Here is a 23,386-nt window from a genome sequence, read left to right as displayed (position 1 = left end):
GTGATAGTAACACCAATCATATATAGCGACAGTGATAGTAACACCCAGCGTATATAGCGACAGTGATAGTAACACCCATCGGATATAGCGACAGTGATAGTAACACCCAGCAGATATAGCGACAGTGATAGTAACACCCAGCGGATATAGCGACAGTGATAGTAACACCCAGCAGATATAGCGACAGTGATAGTAACACCCAGCAGATATAGCGACAGTGATAGTAACACCCAGCGGATATAGCGACAGTGATAGTAACACCCAGCGTATATAGCGACAGTGATAGTAACACCCAGCGGATATAGTGACAGTGATAGTAACACCCAGCGGATATAGCGACAGTGATAGTAACACCCAGCGGATATAGCGACAGTGATAGTAACACCCAGCGGATATAGCGACAGTGATAGTAACACCCAGCGGATATAGCGACAGTGATAGTAACACCCAGTGTATATAGCGACAGTGATAGTAACACCCAGCGGATATAGCGACAGTGATAGTAACACCCAGCGGATATAGCGACAGTGATAGTAACACCCAGCGGATATAGCGACAGTGATAGTAACACCCAGCGGATATAGCGACAGTGATAGTAACACCCAGCGGATATAGCGACAGTGATAGTAACACCCAGCGGATATAGCGACAGTGATAGTAACACCCAGCGGATATAGCGACAGTGATAGTAACACCCAGCGGATATAGCGACAGTGATAGTAACACCCCAGCGGATATAGCGACAGTGATAGTAACACCCAGCGGATATAGCGACAGTGATAGTAACACCCAGCGGATATAGCGACAGTGATAGTAACACCCAGCGGATATAGCGACAGTGATAGTAACACCCAGCGGATATAGCGACAGTGATAGTAACACCCAGCGGATATAGCGACAGTGATAGTAACACCCAGCGGATATAGCGACAGTGATAGTAACACCCAGCGGATATAGCGACAGTGATAGTAACACCCAGCGGATATAGCGACAGTGATAGTAACACCCAGCGGATATAGCGACAGTGATAGTAACACCCAGCGGATATAGCGACAGTGATAGTAACACCCAGCGGATATAGCGACAGTGATAGTAACACCCAGCGGAATATAGCGACAGTGATAGTAACACCCAGCGATATAGCGACAGTGATAGTAACACCCACGATAAGCGACAGTGATAGTAACACCCAGCAGATATAGTGACAGTGATAGTAACACCCAGCGGATATAGTGACAGTGATAGTAACACCCAGTGATAAAGCGACAGTGATAGTAACACCCAGCGGATATAGTGACAGTGATAGTAACACCCAGCGGATATAGCGACAGTGATAGTAACACCCAGCAGATACAGCGACAGTGATAGTAACACCCAGCGGATATAGTGACAGTGATAGTAACACCCAACGGATAAAGCGACAGTGATAGTAACACCCCGCGAATATAGCGACAGTGATAGTAACACCCAGCGGATATAGTGACAGTGATAGTAACACCCAGCGGATATAGCGACAGTGATAGTGACACCCAGCGGATATAGCGACAGTGATAGTAACACCCAGCGGATATAGCGACAGTGATAGTAACACCCAAGCGTATATAGTGACAGTGATAGTAACACCCAGCGGATATAGCGACAGTGATAGTAACACCCAGCGTATATAGCGACAGTGATAGTAACACCCAGCGGATATAGTGACAGTGATAGTAACACCCAGCGGATATAGCGACAGTGATAGTAACACCCAGCGGATATAGCGACAGTGATAGTAACACCCAGCAGATATAGCGACAGTGATTGTAACACCCAGCGGATATAGCTACAGTGATTGTAACACCCAGCGGATATAGCTACAGTGATTGTAACACCCAGCGGATATAGCTACAGTGATTGTAACACCCAGCGAATATAGCTACAATGATTGTAACACCCAGCGAATATAGCTACAGTGATTGTAACACCCAGCGAATTTAGCTACAGTGATAGTAACACTTAAATTAAATAATCAATCAATGCAAAGAAAACAAAAGTATCCACATGTACTGACACACATTTTTTTAATTGGTGATTCAAGTGAGCTGCGTTAAACAAATTAATTTCGTATAGGTTTAAACTAGTTTATATGCAAAGTTATCTCCCTAGGTTAATTATACTGAAGCTGCCAAGTATATATGTGTGTGAGTGTGCTGCATCTTCAATCTCAGTATTCGAAATTAGTACCGCGGTTTTTACAACGCAAACAGGTTTCGATTTTTTAAAACTTTTGTCAAACCAACCAAAATGCTAAGATCATTGAGAATGCCAATGCACTCATAAATTTCTAAGGCCTATTTGACCCATAGCCCTCGGTCATTTACTTTACACGTTAGGTTTTTATTGTTTCTCTAATATCTCTAGAACGCTATTTTATATCAAATATCGCAGCCCTCGTTGGGTGGTAAGGTTCAATCATCACAGATAATTTTTTATCATTTGTATTAAGGTTACTAACGACAATGAAATGTCATACGATTTTCGATAACTCATTGTTATTTTGATTGATATTTTTGCACAGCTGGTGTAAATGAGCAAACGCAAAATGAAAAAAAAAACTTTAATGACTCCTATGTCAGTACATTGTATATCAAAACAACAAGGGGTCCAAAGGTCTTTATCGTTCACATGGCATGTGATGTAAACTCAGGAATGTCATAATGAAGTTTTAGCTAATAAGTCTATATCACCTTAAAATAAACAATATTGCTGTATGATTAAAGGTGAGATATTCAAACTTTTTTGAAGATAAAACATTTTAAACATTTAGTTTGCTATAGATAATATATTCTATATTTCGCGTAATAGCCTCTTCTTTGCACCAAGGCCCTTGGTTTATACAAACGTGATTTTGCTTCCTGACACAATATGAACCAAATCGTTTCAATATCTCAACAACAACAACAAAATCCTCTATTTCCCCTATCGAACCCCGCCACTCCGACACCTGGGGAACACAAAACCTTCATTGATACAAAATTGACTCCCAAGAATGCTGCAGACCAAACTTGAACCCAATGCTTTCCTTCCTGCTGCAGAATTTGGGACTATCCCTTAAGCCGCAGAGGGCAATGACTATGGCTTATAGAAAATTGGTTCCCATTACCCAAGGAATTCTTCGAGTCAAATTTGGTAACGATTCACTTAGTAGTTCATGAGAAGTAGCGTTTTAAAGGAAATGTTGACGGACCACCACAGACTTACAGATGTATTATAAAATGAACTCACGAATCCTTAAGGACAGGTGATAAGGTTCTATTTCAAGCTTGAAATCTTCATTCTTTATAAAACAAAATACCAAACATATATGTGCACTATAGTGTTTCATCATTCTGTTAAACTTGGATTATGTAATAGATGTTCATATAAAGATAATTATATTTCGTCTAAGTGTTTTTCAAGGTTTGCATTTTCTGTCATAAGCGTGAATGTTGTTACGTTGATATTTTAAACATTGATATATTTGTGTATATATATCTTTTCGCTATGTTCACTACATCAGGTTTATTTAAGGATTGAATCTTGCTTTGGTCGATTTCATGGGTTGATGAATTGAGTTGCTCTTGAAACAAATTGAATGAAGTCCGAAGCAGTTCATGTTGAATTTGTTTCAAGAGTAACTCAATTCATCAACCCATGAAATCGACCAAAGCAAGATTCAATACTTATATTTCAGTTCAATTGTATTAGATTTTTGTTGATTTTTGTTGAAAAATTGCTAGTTTCTGGGCTTGTGCAAGTCTACAACGAGAGACGTAAGAAAATAGTGCGTCATTAGAATACGACTAATTGAAAATAAATAGCGCAAATATTACAATTGGTCATACATTTATTTTGAAACAACTTTATCATCAATGTAATCAAGAAGAAACATAAAACATTTACAATAGATTTAGAAGTGATTGTAAAAATCGTCCGCCGAAGATGCGGAAAGATAAGGTCTAGACTGTGTGATACAGTTGTCTCCCGCTTCGATTCAAAATGGAGTCACCGTAACGTAATGAGAGCGGAAAGGTTCTGGTGGTTTATGTAGCATTTAGCCAAGATACAAGTTAAGCAACTAATTACAGGTAAATCAACACTCATTGACTTTTATATAGTATTTTTTATCGACGTTTAGGCTTCGTCATTTGTTTGTAACTGAGACGTTTTAACGTAGTTTCGACACATGTCACACAGGGGCATGGCAGATTTTATTTTGCTTCAGAAGGCAATACTGCTGACTCGAACGATACACAAGAGTCACGGAGTCAGTAAAACGAGAGTTCATAAAAATGCTTTTAAAATTGTAGAAATCTGTCCGTAATATTTGCATTCTTTTTTTTAAACCACTGCTGTTTAGATCTATGCCTAGGCCTGGTAGGAAGCTTCTTTGGCAAAAATAGGTCTAGATAAAACAAAAACCGAAAACCGATGTTAAGTAACGACTTGTTTCGCTACGACCGCAGTCATTAGCGTAGAGTAAGAATGATACAATTAATTTGTTTTGCTCTGGGTTCGACTGCCGCGTTAGCTTGCAGATTCCTATGTCTCGCTACAATATTCAAAGGTACTAGTGAGTATGGACAATGGACGACATCAAATTCATTTAACAGTTTATTAATATTTAACATGTGTAAAGGTGACAACAAGAAAACACCCGCGTGGCTCAGTGGGAAGTACTGTGAAATGGACAATTTTGCTGCTAATATTCTCACGTTTTCGCTACCAGAATTAACTCCTACCCATCAATGAAAGACCGAGCACGTGGCGCTACACACCGGGCCGATTATCGATAGTTTAACCTCCAATTTCACAAACACCGTTCTCTAGCGAAGATTCTCAAAATATCTCCTTAACGATTAACCCCGAAACTAAACACAGGAGGCTCCCACTCTTTTCCAGCCTACCAACGGCTCTCAACACAAGAGTGAAGACTTTTAAATACTATCGAAACCCGTCTAAAAGCGAGACATGCCAAGTCCGACATTGAACAATTTCACAAGTATTTCAACCTCAAAAAATATACCCAAGTTCATACCCAAGTTCATGAGCAAATGAAACCGGATGCTTTAAGTAGTTTCATTAATTCCCAACTACAGTGAAAATTGAAATATAGTGTTTGAGATGTAATATAATTGTCATGATGTACGCCTATATTCTAGATATTGGTAAATATTGGTCAACATTGTCAGCACCTGATGATGGGATCATGTGGATATATACGCGGAGATTTAATTAAAGCGAGACATAAGCCGAGAAATATGCTACGTTTAAAGTATCAGTTTTACACTGTTTCATGCCTTTTTGATTCCTTTTTTTCTCGCCTGGTCATATGACCAAACAAACACCAAATTGTAGACAAATTGTCTTATTCTGTCCGCTAGTGTGTAACTATATTCGAGTGTTCTTGTTCTCAATCCAATTCCAAACACTTGCCTTCGCTTCAGGATTTCAAATATATCAATGATCGTGTTTTTGTTGCGATAAAAAGTCTCCGCGCCGTTTGAAGAGAAAGAGGCAAAACGGTTGACGGAATACAAATCAATCTTCTGCCCAGTAGAGTATTAATCTGATTTAAAGAGCCTGTAACGTCTTGAGGTTTTTCACAAAGTGAAGACTATCATGTCAGAACAATTTATTAACTTATTTATAGGTTTTTATTGTCTCATTGTTTATTGCTGAGAATGCATGTTATGTTAGAAAGCTCTTTCTACCCAGCCTTTCTTTCACTTTGATAAAAGAGTGATGTTGTCGACACTATAAATATAACGAATGTTTACAAAAGTTGTAATCAAAATATTATCCATGGAATGCGCACCAAGAAGCTTGCATTGACCTCCAAATTCATAAGTTGATGTCACATTCCAATGAACAGTATCTGACAACGGTGTAAATAGAAGACGCTTAGTATTCTGGAACAATGGTCCAATTCTTCTTGTTCGTTTGAATTGTAATTGGTTCTCGTTATCGTTTCCTATTCGTGATTGTGTGTTTATAATCTTTGATGTCTTCATATTGTGTCGCGTTATCTATTTCTAATTATCTGTTTCGAGGTTATAACTCTAAATTTTAACATTTTAAGACATCATGACATTTTCCGTGTCCCACTTCAAAACAAAATTATTGGCATCATAGACCGTTTCACGGCCTTATTCAATCAAAAGAGCGGGGAATATCCATGACTTTATTCACAGCAGTTGTTTGCATGTGTTACTCTTAAGCACTAAAACCATATAAGCATACAAAACACATATAACGAAATTAGTGTCAAACATAATATTGAAAGATAATGTAAATCTTACTGGCAAAACGAAAAGGAAATTGATGATCAATGAGACACCACGAAACAGAATTGCAGTTTTGATCGAAAGTTACAGTCGATAAACTGCTCAAGATGAAGGCATGTTTTATTCTTTAAATTGCATCAGTTTACAATCAAATGTCAATTTGACATCAACAGTTGAGATGCAAGACATTACCGTTACCCCATTAAGGCACGTGTGAACTGTATACAAGACAAGGACTAAAACAAGAGTAAAATCAATCTAATGTCGCGAGAGTTTCTTTTAAATAACTATTCCCCTTCCTCTTTCACTAGGCATGTCTGTATGCTACTTCAATTATTGGTAAGCACGGTATGCATAACCAAATTAAGTTTAGTGATATTGTCGAATCCTGAAAGTAAACCATTCTAGTAAAATGATGTTTCATCAAGGATTTTGTTTGTTTAAAATATCTCGAATGGATATACATTTTAACGTCCCATACTACACAAATCACACTAATACCTTAACGTCCAAAAACATGTTTTCACTACATCTTAAACTAAGTAACACTTCGGAAACGACAAAATACAGTCCTGCCAATTTTATAAGGAATCTTGATGTATATTATAACGTATCTGTTTATGCTAATATTTTGTTTCAATGTGTTTTCTCTTTAGGTTATTCTTCGTAAAATCTTATGGAAGGTTACCTTGCAATTAGGAATCCGACCACTGTAGACATCTGATGGGAATAACATCTACATCTACTTACATCTGACGCCTGTTCTGTTTTAAATATTTAAATATATATCTCCAATAGGATGAAATATATCATATTGATCAGACTCATAGAGATCCTCCTTACAGAGATAAAATCGTATGAAATCATACATTTCTCCGAATTTACGCTCTAGTTCATATACAACCGGGAATCAATTTGTCTAGAACTATAGCTCCAGCACGATACCCGCTGTCGTTATAAGATGGATGCGAGGACAGATATTTTACACATCTCCAATAGCACATACTGACGATCGCGATAGTATCACAGTGTGATGAATTAAACAATTTCTGTTATAATGCAGTGATAGCTATCTCCCTGTCTATGATTTGTATGAAATCCATTACTCATGTGGGGCATATGTATCTTGTTAACCTGGCTTGAAATTAATTACTTAAACTATAACAATGTCGACGTCTTATTTATCATTTAGACTTAATGTGGACAGTGTCAGAATAGATTTTATCTATCAGCCTAATGTACCAAATGCTTGCTGTATATATCACAGACGTGGTAAGCTGGGAGAACAACAAAATGTATAACTATACAAAAATATCTTTCAAGGGTGAGTATTCAAAACGTTCTAACATTTTCTTAAAGGCCCTATCGCTCTGTATAGTGAGTTCTCTAAACCGATGCGTGGCCATTGTTAGCATAAACCGATGCGTGGCCATTGTTAGGTAATGACTCTAGGGTTGTTGGTTTTTTTCTGCGTACTCTGGGGTTTTTTTCATATTCTAAAACTGACGTGTCCTAACCTGATGCTAGCTTTTGTATAATGGGACGTTAAACAAAATCGTCCAATAAAAGAACGACCCAAATTTATGATATTTATAACATCATTTTGATGCGTCAGAAGCAATATAATCAACTAGAAACTAAGTAGATGGGGTGAACTAAAATAAATGTGTTTGTCTCCATTTAACATAGCCTTATCTGTCCTGGATTATATAGTGTTATCACTCTATCCTGCAGATGTGATATAATCTCGTATCTTCTCTGTGAACTGAATGCTGTTTAGCAGGGACCATACGACGTGTTACGGTACAAACACACAGAGGTCGTATATCGAACATCCAGATGGAATGTCAGACTGTTATTGACAGGGAAACATTCAGAATAAACAACAAGTTGTTAGTGTAAACACATTAATACATCATTTTAACAATGTCTGATAGTAGTACACGTTTTATATGCATGGTTGGTTGTATAGGGAGGTAGACAAAGATACAGGTTGGTCCTAAAGAGTAAGTGTCATCCCTTGTATTCCTAATTTGCATATTACAGAGTAATCTGCACTTGTGGGTAGGTATTGATTGTGACGTCATGTGTTTGAGAGCGTAACGTCATACGTTACGGAGAAAACGATGTGAGTTGCGCTCACAAAATGATGACGTAACAATCGCGCAAGGGAGCTAACTCTGTAATATGCAAAGACGGAATAGAGAATACATGTAACGCAAATCTATATGTTTAATCAGGACCCAATCTGACATAATGAGTGTCGGTTTGCACCAAGGAATTAATTAAGTCAGGAATGACATAGGCTAAACCATGTGTTTCTTCACGAGATCGTGTCATGATTTGTTTATGTTCCTCATTAACGTCGGGACTTTATTATCTGATCAAATCGAACAATTAGTGTCAATTTAATATTTTGCATATTGCCAATGGATATTTTCAAACTAATCTGATTAGTTTACCACAAACTGTTTTATATGACATATTTTTTTTATAAAAGGTGTGGCTAATGATGTAACTGCAGCCAAATTGAAATTGTAAACGTGTACTGCTGCAGATTTATAAACAATAATGAGTATGATTAACTCTGCTTCTGTTACAGCACAAAAAGCCATATTTAGTGTTTGTATTACGCTTTGTCATATTGCTATTTGTATTGACGCATCGCCTGCTTGTGTTTAATGACTTAATGTATACAGTCGTTGAGAGTTACAAGTGATCATATTGTGCTTTGTTATCATTCAATTATATACATAAATGTAGATACGATATAAAGACCGTCTGATCCTCGTTATATATCGGGGTTACCCAATAACCAAATAACGGTTAATAGACAATGCTAGATGACAAATCGTGAAGATCGATGGGAGCGACCTTTGTAACTCTATGAACTAAAATTACACACATCCTGAAATGTGATCCTGAAGACGATTCGACATGAAAAATTGCATCATTCATTGATAACGGACATGTTGTGTCTATATTAGTGCTCCCCCGCGCAAAGGAAGGTCTTCGACAGGGTGTTGTGTTTAAACCTATTTCATTCATGTGTATTTGATATTATTAGTTTTTGTCAAATAAAAGACAATTCATATGATCTTCGAAACCTCTTTATAAATGTTGAAATTGACCATATCGTATTGGAAGTCTTAAAGACCACTCGTTTGATTGCCAGAAAAAGGTCACATATAAGTGATTAGATTGCATTGTCGTATATAACATATCATCTGATCATTCAAGAATATTACAAAACTTCGTGTCGGGTGGTAACACCAAGGATATTTTTAAAACTTCTAAACCTCAACAAATATAATTGTCCTTACATATTTTCATTTGTTTTCGCATACTATTAATAAAATAAAGCATTATTTTTTATTTGGGTTCTAAAGAGACATTTTTACATGTACATCTTAACAAAGACAAAAGATATCCAAGGATCCAGGTCTTATCTTTAAATATATGTTTTGATTGACTAGTCAAGAGGATAAAAGTTTATATCTCTAGTAGACTTTATCCTAAATAGTCGGAATATTTTGTATAACTACCCTGCTCTTTTATATGTTTTAATGTCCATGCATTTAGAAGTTTATGGCATCGGTCGAAATATACGAATTACATGTAGCAATCAGTTTAGTTCATTACCATGAATTATGAATAATTTGGCAGAAAATACTTTGGGGAATATGTATTAAGATATGCTCCATGTTACGGTAGATTGCTTATCAAGTACACCAATACTTATCCATCTATTGCAAACTCGCCAATACTAATTATTTCATAACACCGACGAATCCCACAGGGACGTATTTCAATTGATCACATAAAACACAACGCTCCTGGGAGTGAAATGGCGGAGACTTTCGGGACAGTTGTCACACCATTACCTATAATTGTGATGTATGGATAAATAGGGTATCATGGCATAGCACGTGCACTTTTGTCTCGGCTGACACTGGATCGACGCATGCACTTTTGGACTTGGTAAGATCTTACAAATTGATGCATGCACTACTCTCAGAGAGTGTTGGGATAAGAGAACACTCTCTTTATATATGTGTGACGCCTAAACGCCTATATTATACCTGTAGTTGACATCGAATTATTCACCAATTCAAAAGATCGATTTCGATCAATGAATTAGAGTTCATGATATGTCACTTAATTTCTGTGTGTAATTTTGTTACACTATTTCTCTCCAGCTGTGTTGTTTCACGGATCAACGTGTACATTTATTTTGTACTCAACCGAGACAGTGAATGCACACTTTTATTCAAGGTTGACACTTTTTATAAGTTATACAATGTCATTTTCATTGTATTATGTATCTTTGTCTGCATGCTTCAGCAAGATAGCACTATTTAAAAGAGGAAACGTCTTAACTTTTGCAAGGAGACACAACATGAACATACCGCAGCCTCCGAAAACACACAGACTAGCACCACACATGACACATTGTCAACTATAATTAACCTTAAAAGGTAGTTAAGCATAATAGATCAACCCAGCAATGATCAAACGGGAAGCAGACAATAAATGTCCGAACTATATTAGTTTTCTTTCGTTCTGTACCCATGTGTTGTATAGGAGTCATCAGTTTGTGAGAATGTGGCGCGCTAACGAATAATATGATAATATTCTACTTTCAAAGAGAAAATTACTCTTTGAAACAAACAAAATATTTGAAATGTGATCTAGTATTTCAAGGCCATGTCTCTTCATACATATTATCCCGCTAACAATTTTGTAGGAATATAGATAGTAGTGGTCACTTCCGTCAATACTATATAATTAGGTCACATGAAAACAAAAAGTACGCGAAACCTCTATCTAAACTGACCCTTTTCCTATTGAAGTGAAAGGCGATTACTTTGTTCTAATGTTGACCAACTGACCACTCGTGTCCGCTGTTGATAATTGACAAAAGCTAATAATTGTGTTTATATTGGTTGTACACACGCAAGCGTAGTGTCCATAATCTGTCCATAGAGGCAAATAACAGAAAAACGCACGCTGCCTTGTACAGGAAGTGAAGAGGATATTAGTTTCGGTTGTAACGATTTATTGAATATAGGTCAGAGCCCAGATTGGACCACCGGTCTCTGGAGACAGACACATATTTTTTTTAGAGATAATATCATCTTTGAGTCGTGGTGTCTGCTCTATCAATATGCCTGTGTTTGCCTTCATCAAGTACATTTTGACTTCATGTCTATCTCGTATGATTTGATTTGTAGACTTTAATTTGATAATATATTCATATGATATTTTAGTATTTATATGGAAAGACAGCTCCGATCGACAGAAATGTAAATTCTATTGAAAATACGGCATTTAAGGATTAACTTGAATAGATTTTTTATGTTATTGAGATATAACACAAAAATCTGAGTGTACTCTAAATAAACCACGAAGCGGTGTATGATGAGAGTACACTCAGATTTTTGTGTTATATCTCCATAACATAAAAAAAATCTATTCAAATTAATCCTTATAATTCAATTTACTAAAGATAATCTCTTCAATATTCAAAATTTATTTTGGACTCTTTTGTCTATGAAATCATTACGCCGTCATCTCAACCAATCAGAAGCAACGTTACAAACGGCGACGCCATTTTTTCCTTTATGGACTGATAAAGTAAATTTTTGAGCCAATGAAAATGCTCGTAACAAGCAAAATTGAATTATTGTCTAATAAACCAAACAGCTTCACACTCAGGAAATCGATGTGCTTTGATTTGCACGTTTTGTATTTGTGATCAAAGTTTCATCTGGAGACAAAGAATAGTTAATTTAAGGATGCACGCTATAAATCGAAGTTATCAAATATGTCAATAGGAATAAGACATGAAAATATTGCAGTTGTTTACGTAAATATGGAAACCGATAATCATATTCTCTGGTTAATTTGATAATTGCAATATACAAAGAAAGAATTTGAAGCTTTAATCATAGAGTTCCACACATGCCATGTGTCATTTATGCCAGAAACATCAATGTGATACCGGTACGTTTTTGTCATCTTATTCTTAAGTGTTTCAAAACAGTTTTGAGAAAGGATGACGGGTTTTTCTTTGTTAACCTAGATTTACGAATCTAGGGTTGTCTGCAAGGATTCCGATGCTACTTTTTCGCGTGTTTCTAATTTTTTTTATTCAAACTGTATGATAGAGTGTTAAATCCAGTGACTTGTGTAAATGCGCCATCATCTGAACAAATTGAAATTAGAATTATAATTTATTGCACGTTTGTTGTACTCTGCATTTATTATGATATGTCTGATGATGCGTGTTATCGATTTAGACGTCTCTAACTACATTAAAACAAAGCTTCAGACTTACATGTCAGAAGTACTAAGAGTTTACTTGAGTTTATACTAGATTTCGTATAAGTACTGCCATTACAATGATTTGTACTCCAGGGCATATGTATGTATTAATTGCATAGCACAATTAGGGGGAGAGTGCAACCGACGGTAAAAAGCCTGTGGCAGAATCCATACTTGTCACAGATTGCTGAATATCATTTTGTTGTCAAGGATAAATTTAAATTTAAAATAAGAATCGTTTTGCGAGTAAACAGTTTATAATGTCACTATATATCGCTGGGAAAAGTATTGAGTTTTGCAAGAGGCTTTGGAAAATATAAGGTTTATATATCAATTTAATATCAGTTTTGATGACAATCAACCCAATTTTTGGGTTACTATTAAAATATAATTAATAAATTTGCTTTATGTTTCTACTTTGCGAAATTCCTACAGAACGAGATGTTTGTAATTCTTCTCTGAAGTATGAAAACATGATTTGAAAGACCTCATTTAAAAAGAAACAATACATCAGGTATCAATATGTATGTTAATCTTAAAATTCATATTACACCATCATCTGCTATCTGGTACGTATAATAAGGATTATTATCACGAGAAGTCCACACAACATTTTCTTTCTTGTCTTTGATTGAAAACAGGTCCTTCGAAAAACTTTCTTACGTGCATTACATGCACATACCCATATATCACGATACATCAGCTGTGTTAGATCCACATTTTAAACTATAATCATCTGTATTAACCGCCTTCCATACATATAACCTTTCAGTATTCAGTTTTGTTATATGACTGTGAGTTTTGCTTATTTTCTGATTGGTCTAGACCGCTCCTTTCAGGGGCTTGACAAAATTGCAATGTCAACCTGAGACCCCGATGAACACCTGTTAAGAGCTTGGACATTGCAAATCCGGTAACCTTGGCCATAAATAGACACAGAGGATTCCCAGTCTCTTAGCATTGCGATCATCGGGCAATAGATCAAATTCAACATGGCAGACAACAGTGAGGTAGGATTAGGAAAAATGTTTTAAACACATTTCTTATGTAGCATATATGTTCAAAAGCAGAAGAACTAAATGAACCTACTGAGGATACGTGCATGAAGATTTTTTTTTTCAATTTTTGTTTAATTGGTCATTGCGCTGTCCTTGCTTCAATTTGTTCTAAGTGACAAATTTTATATCATTGTATTCGTTTCATATAACAAAACAATTATTGACTTATTATAGGTTAATACGAAGTATTGTTAAACCTTTGAAAGGTGATATTTCCCTCGGCCTTCGGCCGCATGGAATATCACCTTTCTCCGGTTTAACAATGCTTCGTATCAACCTACAAAATGTCAATATTTGTATAATGTCAACTCAGCTTTCCTTTTTAAAAAAACCATTTCTAACAACCTGTAATTCAATAAACATTGAGGTCGTTAAACATCAGTATTTTATCTTGACCAATGCCCCCTCTCTGATCAGTTAAAAAACTTGTATGACCAATGGCACTGCTTTTGTAGATTTCTCTGAACTATATCAAATAAAAGAATATTTGCTTGATAATGTTTAAAAGTACAATATTATATGCACTCTAAACAAAACACAAACAATAGATATTTAATTGTCTATTCTGTCTGGTTGTCTTGATAAGCTTACAAAAAGTTTTTAATGTCTCATCAAGAACACACCAATAGTATACTGTCTGCACCAAAACAAAGGGAAAACTGTAAATAAAGCTTCTCCTAGAATAGTAAACCCCGCCCTCAACAGGTAAATTAGATTTTACTGGGAAAACAAATGTAGGTTATTGAGTGCGATATCTGTCTAAGTCTTCGGTATATGACACTTCATCACTTTACATGTTCCTGGATGACGAATTCACTGGCTTATTTCAACGTATCATATTATCTCGGACTTAATGTCTTCTTCAGTCATCAAATTAGACCTTACTTAGTACTTTTGCTTGTTCAACAATGTTAAGGTAACAGTAACAGATTAAGTACAGAAAAATCAAACGGAAATAGTTACATGTACGAACACAATAGACTTCGTGTATTCGGTTTTGTTCCATTTCCCTCTCAATATCGACTTTATAGTGATGATTTAATTATATAACAACGTAGTCTCTACCGATAGTTGTCAAGTAACTGGCCGCTGGTCGGTGGTTTTGCTCCGGGTACTCCCATTTCCTCCTCCACCAACAAAACTCGCACGTCCTTAAATGACCCTGATTGTTAAATAGGACGTTAAACTAATGAAACCTAAAAACCTCTAGTTATGAACATTAGTTAGTAAGATACTTTCGGATGTATCCCAATTAGCAATTAAGCACATATGGCTTAATAGCCCAACAACATTAGAGTTTTGTTTATATAGATATTAAACCATTTAAAAACAACTAACTACCCCAGTGATCCCGATTCCATGTATTCTAGTGAAGTTCTGCACGCAAGCGGGAGCAGTGACAAACATTAGGATGGGTTACATTAGAAGCCGAATATCCCATCTCTAAGGGACTTTTAACTCATTTACCCCTAAATTTCATAATGGGACTGGCCAGATCTTTGTTTTAGAAGAGTCTACATGTGTCTCAAGTGGTGAATGTGTTAATGAAAGCACATCACCTAATCAATAACAGGATCACGCAATACAGCACCTCTCTTAAATAAATAAACACTCTACCACCCGCGCCCAGCAGACTATTTGTACGAACTGGACCTTTCTGGCACAGCCCCACAAACACACATTGCTTCATTGGTAGTGCCTATGATGATAGTATAGCTGTTTTTACACATTTCGACTGTTCAAAGGTTCTCTCTAATGATAATCTGGTTTACTTTTTTTATAACATGATGCATGATCATTATTATAATTGTTTAATGAATAACCACTTCAAGAAGGAGAGTATCTCTTGTCAATATTACCATACTAAGTAAACACGAAACGTTAGTAAGCAGAATATCACTCATTTTTTTTTACTGTTAACGTACTTTTTGGTGCAATCATTATTTTTCAGTGTACATGTCAGCGCTATGAACAATTCGAGTATTATGGTAATTACTGTTACTTACCATGTACAGAAAACGTAATCAACCTAATCACAATTTAGCGCAAAATTTATGGACTGAAGAGAGTGTTTACCACTAAAATATGAACGTTTACATTAGAAGCTGTCTGTTACCACTATAATATTGAACGTTTGCAGCAGAAGCTGTCTGTTAACTAGGACATCATCTATAATCTTATCGAGCAGACAGAAGTTTGTACCTACATTAGTTTTTCCAATACTTGTTGGCGTTAATGACAAACTACCACTATAGCAGTCTCAACTGTTTCACATTCAGTATTGGTAGATAAAAAATATCTGTGTCAGTCGTGTCGCATTAACAATTATCCTACTCGGAACTAATGGTCAAGGTAACATAATTGTCGCGACAACAAATTGTGCTTGTTCAGATAAGCGGTCATTCAATGAGTTTCATCGGTTTACATTTGTATAAGTGTTCAATACTATACAAAGAGTCTAATCCAGAATTCATATATATATATATATATTGATATACATAAGGTACATGTAGCCTCAATTAGAAGCATTTGAAACATTCAATAAGTAAACATTTCACGAGACTTTTAAATCATGTTACATCGGTCCAAGTGAATAAACCATGTGTGTCAAAGAATGAATCATTTATTAATGAATTTATACAATGTATGGAGTTGTAAAAAAAAAACCCAGCATATCAAAGAACAAATATTGGAAAGGCTTAGCATAAATATAATAACGTTTATTCTTTATTCTGGGCCAGAGGCATTTTGTCAGACTTTGAAATACATTATATGATTTACATTATGTTTGATATGACATGTCTGAAAAATCTCCTTAAACACACCAAACATTGAAAATGAATTCACAATAAGGAATTTACATTTCAAATAAAAAACGGTATACAAGGTATCCAAATGAACTTAAACTATACTGTAACATTGATAATATATATGATCGACACACCCTCCATGGAATAAGTACTTTGATTCAATGTATGGTGGCTGATATCGGCCATGTCGCAGTGTCATATTAGACTTTTGATCTCATACGACTACACAGTGTTCAACCAAAGCAAAATCAGAAATTAACAAACGCTATTTGATAAAAAAATGAACTATGTCCTTAAATAAAATAGGGTACGTCTTAAATTCCTTTTTATTGGTATATGTGTCTCTAATGTTATAAAAGGGCGGACTAACCCCACGGGTCTGGTCACACTAGAATGTTTGGGTGTCTGTTTTAACTATCTGAACATTGTTATCAATCCTTAACTGATCTCGGTACCCAGCTGATACCAAGCTTTCGAACGACATAGTACTAATTACCAGATAGTATCCCATTTCATTTGTAATGTTTCCGCATGAATAGTCTAAGATAAAGCCTTCATTACGCCTGATTGGGTTTTCACACCTATCCATCTACCTGTGGATCGATCAGTGACATTTTTCATTGTTACGTTCTTCTTTATGATAGAGTTATTCTGACCTTAGTTCTAATAATCACTGTTAAGGATGTCAGTTTTGAATTAATACATGTTACACGATAATGTTCCAAATATAGTCATTTGATATGTACAAGAGAAATATCAAGATGAAATTTAGATTAACATAGTATTTAGTATGCCTCATTAGAAATAAATTATCGTTGTAGTGATATATATTTTATTTTTTCTGATCTTTTGGTTGTACAGGAATATAACGCTTAACCTACCATGATAAAATTATTTGAAATCATACTTTCTAACATTAAAATCAAAACACAATGCTCGTATCTAAAATATTTCGTTCAATCTCCACAATACACTTAAAACTGTCATAATATATTTATAAAAGAATTTAGTTTTTCATTATAATTATAAGTAAATTTATTTGATGAGTTCGTTTTTGAAGTAAGGAGAGAGAAATGTGTACTGTGAAATCATTTATTTTCGTTGGGCTCAATTTTCGTGGATTCTAAAATTTTACAATTTCGTTGGCACTTAAATTCGTGGAGAAGACCTTACACATTACCGTTAAAATACACAGTCGAAACTGTCACCTGTATTGTTTGATCTCTCAAGCGGAACTAAGCTCTACCACACAACACAGTTACAATCACAAGCTAGAGTCGGTACTCAGCCAGTGTTTTGGTACATGTAGATGAAGTCTATGAAATTCTGAAAACTATCTTTGTTTGAACAATATTTTCCAACTTTGAACTTGTCATGCTTGTCCCTGAAATAGACCTTATGTAGTGAGGTAATAATTATCCTACAATGTATGAACGCATAAACTTACATGACATTGGTATAGGCAGAAACGTATATGTGTTTCTGGTATAGGTATATATATATTTTCGTGGGGATGTAAATTCGTTGATTTTGGTCAAAAAACGAAATCCACGAAAATTAAACCCCCACGAAAATTAATGATTTCACAGTATATATAAGTATATTGAATAACATTAAATTTTCAGTGTCCGGTAAACATATAGAAATAAAAAAGTAGAAACACGTTGTTATTTTAGCATTAGCGCTTTCATCATCATTGCAGAACATGATGAAAGCGTTAATGCTAAACTAACAACGCGTTTCTACTTTTTTTTATTTCTATATATAGTATATATATATTTCATCAGATATTCAGTAGGACTTTAAATATTTTAAAAGTAACTCAATAATTTTATTTCGGTATTTTAACCTCTGTAGTTACACCCCCTTTTAACATTAACGTAAAATTGGTAATAAGAACAGGATTAGTTCCGAAAACTACACACTACCTAAGCTTTGAAGGAGAAAGGCGCATGATTTTATTGGTCATAACTGCAGACAGTGAATCTCATTTTCCCAAATAAGCATGGCAGCACCCATCAATACACTAATTCATAACTCAATTTATGAAGCAGTATATCCAAATCATGCATGTTGCCACCATCCGCATCCAGCTTTCCGTCAAAGAATATAATTATAATACCGATGTACTGATCAAATATCTAGTTAAGGTTAGAGGAGCATGCCGTATACAATACATGTGAAATTGTGAATGTGGAATGCTGCTAGAATAAAGCAGTACTATTTCCTTGTTGAATGCAACAACAATCGTATAATTCAGTCATGTCCTTCAAAGTATTGTCAGTATATGAACATTAGATTATACATTGTATGTATGACAGGCACGATAATACGAATAAGACCTCGCTATTTTGAATCGGTGAAGTACTGCCTCACCTAGATATTTGTTTCCGATTGTATACAGAAATGCTACACGATGGTATCATATTATCAAGGGTTGTTGACAGGACTTAAACGAAGCTTACAAGGGTCCCAGGTATACACCAAGTGGTAAGATAGCGTTCGATCTTACTTTTCAATACCTTTACCGCCGAGTGTACATTCCGATAACATACATATATATTACATATGTTTTGTAGATATATTTAAATGAACTAAGATTAAGTTCCTACCTTTTTGGATTTCTTGCACGTAGTCCATGATGACACTGTTATAATCAGTAAATACATTGTTAACACACGCAGCCAAATTCCATCAAAGCGAAGGTAAGCCATACTACTGAATGGTATGGTGTACTTTGCAGTTGGTATATGAAGGAATGAAATAGTAAAATCCCAACGCTTAAGTCATACTGCTAACGTATCGTTTTGTGTTTTTACGTTAATGTTACCGTTTTGATATGAAGAGTTTTCACCTTAAGGTCATCCATGATACACGATATTGTTGCTGTAATGTCCATATTATTTTCGTATCAAGGAACATTCATGACAAAGTCGCACCAACAAGTCTGCTAGTTGTTATTCGTATCTGCAAATGATCATTAAGCAAAGGTCGATATGACGTCAGCAAGTATGGGTTTAACAAGTCTTACAAATATCATTATTGTTGTATTGAACACTTTTGGAATGGCTTGGATTGAGAAGTCTAATATATCCTGGGAACATCTTCATTCAGCGAATTATTCCAGCAAGACACGGATTAGTCGCCATATTATCTCGAGGATAGGACAATCAGTTGCTGATAAAATGTATTTATTGGAAGTAGGACATTCAGTCCGCATTAAATTGCTTTCCAATATCTGTTCGTGAATCTATTTTGTCCCTTTTTCTATCTGAAATAATATATTTTATAAAATCTAATCAGTGCAAGGCGTTTGTTTAATCAGATATTAGACAGCTTGTCGACAGTAGCAGGACATTAGTGTCGTTATGCTTGTGGTAATTTGAGACTCATTAAACTTTTTCATTCGATGTCCTAGGACCGATATCGCCGATAGGTGCCGCTCACATCAGCTGTCTCGTTAGCTGTCCGATAACTACACAGGTCCAACATCGCCGGTAGGTGGCGCCAACAAGGACAGGTCCGATTCAACAGAGAGTTGTAATTCACTTGTTATCGGAAGGAATATCTTTCCTATGAAAAAGAAAAATGTAACAAATTTGCCACCATTCAAAATAAAATTCGATTTATTTAAAATTAAAATTAGAATTTAAAACATAGATAAAGCTACTTTTTATGTACATGTATTGCATTTATTTAGTGGTTTCATGGCAAGCGATTTGATTGTCACAATTTTGACATTTATGAAATTTGCTAATTTAAGTTAATATAATCACTATAAGCCAATGATATTATGATTATAAACCATGTAATTTTACTGGAGCTTAATTGCTGTTATAGCGCTAGATTTTGCTAGTACAATTGCTTTCTACGAGATTTGTCAGATTCTATTGTCTGTTTAACATTTCTAGGTTTTTTTTTTTTATATTTCTAGTTTACCTCCAGAATATGTGTAAGACAATTTTAACTTTGGTTGTGAGATACCAAGTAATGCAATTTCAAAAAGTGTTAGATACTTCATTATTCGAATAGTACCACTCTTAACAATTACTCTTGGTAAGAATTGTAAGGTTAATCTGAAATATGGAAAAAGTATTGTACTCTTATGTATCGTAAATGGATGAATTGTTTCGTTGTCTCTTAGTCCTATAACAAGATTTGAAATCATAATTGTAAATGAGGATTATAACTAGGTTCATTCTGAACAAATTTTCAATACAAATTATTTTAAAAGTTAGAAAACAACGGACCAATTTCTTAACAAAACGAAGTTAAGCAAAACGAACAGATGAAAGTCAGTTGCACTAATTCATATATATTACAATAAAAACTTACATATACTGCAATTTAGTCTATAACGACATGTCTTCATTAATGGTCCACCAAAACCTTTAAGTTAGCAAAAGTGTCTTAGCTTTCGGTGAGCATACTTTTCAGCAAATTTCCTTAAACTAATGGCGAATCGGCACCATTCATCTGTATGCTATGGTGTTCAACTGTCGACACTCCGTAAGAAAGTCTCGATCATCGCTCCCTTCCCATTGAGAATAGGTAGCAGCTTTGAATCCCCGATGTAACCAGACGTAATCTCCCTTTGTTTTACCTTGTGAGAGGTCATGTTCAGTAGCAAGTTTAACACCTTTAAGGAGTTTGATGCACTGTATGTTGATTTGACGAGATACACGGTCTTTCACAATTTGTTGACAATGTATCGAGTAATGTTAATACCTTTAGCTGAATACTCTGGGGGTATTCCTGTCATTCACAAGTGATCACAATGATTGGTGATCGTTAATAAGTAGCTCCAGAAGTGCATATAATTATACTTTTGTCAGGTCAGCAGTCGTGGATTCTTAAGAACTTTAATTACACCGGTCAATACGTGTCTTTCATGTGCAGGCATTATAATTCACAAAGTTAAGGTTGCAGATTTAGTGGCCTGTCTTGCATTGAGAGGTATGGAGAATGCAACACGTATGACACTAGTAATTAAATGAGTCATCCGTGACGAAAAAAAGGTGATCCAGATTTAAATCAAAAGATGTATATATGTCAGATGCGTGTGACGAGATCGAAATCTGTGTATATGACAAATTTTGATCCTTTTGATCCGATTGCACATTACCTGAAATGGAAAAAGAAAACATAGTTAGACAATCTAAGCATATTTCCGACTCAAATATGTTAATCAATCATATGAAAACAAATTTCCAACATCCCTTTTCAGCTGGGGAATAAAATATTTGCACTGCAAAAACCAAATGTCCTTCAACTCAGATCTCTTACATGTACTTCGAGGTATATCATGAAATATCTTCCTGACAAATGAAACAGATTAAACTTAAACATTAAACTGGTTCTTGATCTAGTAACTAGTATATATCTTTAACTTTCAAACAATTGGCAAAGATGTCTTTATGAAACAGATGACAACATGTCATAGGAGTCTCGCTAAATCGATTTCAAAATTTAAAACATTTCAAAGCAATTACTTATCGATTCAACATATATCATAACACTTCGCTACTCTAAGCTTATTTAAAAGCAGACATTGCAAACTGCTTCAAACCTTGTAAAATTCGCGATAATGTTTTTTCCTGGATTTAAGGTAGTAAAATACTGTTTTCGAAATTTTGACATCACTTATGTGCTATTAAATCATCATTTACTGTAATTCAAGAATCCTGGAAATTTACAAATATATATTCATTCATATGATAAAGCTGAAACAAACCTTGAACACCTATCTATCTACCATCGGTTTGATATCAAATCGTCACAAATATATACTTTTAATTCAATCAAAGTACTTATCTTATAACTGAATGTAACTTCCATTTGTACTTTACCTTCAGGAGACAATTGGTGTAATCATCAACTATCTATATTGGACAGCAATCTTTGACACTTGATTTATCTAACCTGTAGCCATTGCAACTGTGCGGGGATGATTGAGACGATACGTTAAGGTGATTGACTGTAAAGCTGATTTAATCAATTATAGACTCTACGGGATAAAATGCTCTCAAGGTTTAATATAATTTACCTATCAATCCTGCAATACAAATGTCTCAACTCATTCAATTTTACGTTAATAAAGGTACAAAGTGTCTGTTTACGTCATCATGACTGACAAAAATATTTACAATAGTATGTGATAAAGCTTTTAATTCTTTAACGCTATCTATTACACTAGGATGTTAATTAATGAATATTCATTTCTCATTGAGTACCTTGCTACATACGGCCTATCAGTTTACAATCTTAGAGGTAATTAAATATCTTGAATATAATACATATGGTAACTTTATTAAAAACATTGGAGTTTAAAAATACAAAATAGAAAGACATTCGATCCACTGGATAAATTTGCCAATGCTCTTACGTTTAGGCAGTAAACAAATATGCATGCACAGTATTCAATACATTTGCATGGCATTGTCCGCAATTACCGAGTCTTGTCATGGAAAATATTCCACTAATGAAACAACCTAATTGAAATATTTTAAAGGTACACAGTGTTATTCTGTTGACATTTTATGAATCTATCAATGAATCTGACAATATTACCATAACAATTGATGAAATAATTAATAAGTATCAAATATTGCCTCACCCCTTAGAAACGACCACACGAGCGGGGGGACGCCAATCCAGTAAACATCCAATGTAACCTGTTACGTCTACAAAATCACAGAAGTTGTTCTATCTCATAACACCGCCTATATAGAGAATAGGAAATGTGCGGAGGTCACCGTGAGGCCTGGCGCTATCGGTCAGACCGTCATACTATAAAGACCATACACACTATAACTGGTTAAGAGACATTCCATGCTGTAACGTTACCGTGCATGTGAACGCTGCACTTTCCCTTGGATAACTATAT

The 23,386-nt window shown here is 35.2% G+C and overlaps 1 protein-coding gene across 3 annotated transcripts in view; it reads right to left on the bottom strand.

The window, feature by feature from the left end:
* The window catches only part of LOC138314176 (parathyroid hormone/parathyroid hormone-related peptide receptor-like), a 64,667-nt gene extending 41,281 nt beyond the window's left edge, over positions 1 to 23,386 (bottom strand). The window contains exons 1-3 of one of the 3 annotated variants that reach the window (XM_069254368.1): positions 23,117 to 23,386; positions 20,836 to 21,625; positions 19,113 to 20,073 (exon numbers count right to left, since the gene is read on the bottom strand). In XM_069254368.1, the coding sequence (XP_069110469.1) occupies positions 19,113 to 19,214 (102 nt within the window). In that variant the 5' untranslated portion in view covers positions 19,215 to 20,073; positions 20,836 to 21,625; positions 23,117 to 23,386. Of the gene's footprint in view, positions 1 to 19,112; positions 20,074 to 20,835; positions 21,626 to 22,349; positions 22,470 to 23,116 lie in introns of those variants that run through there. The other 2 variants (XM_069254366.1, XM_069254367.1) reach the window with 2 other exon arrangements.

Source organism: Argopecten irradians, chromosome 2, assembly GCF_041381155.1.
Source record: "Argopecten irradians isolate NY chromosome 2, Ai_NY, whole genome shotgun sequence".
In the NCBI taxonomy this organism is placed as follows: domain Eukaryota; kingdom Metazoa; phylum Mollusca; class Bivalvia; order Pectinida; family Pectinidae; genus Argopecten; species Argopecten irradians.
The sequence above is the reverse complement of the archived record's forward strand: the minus strand, read 5'-3'. Positions and strand labels throughout refer to the sequence as shown.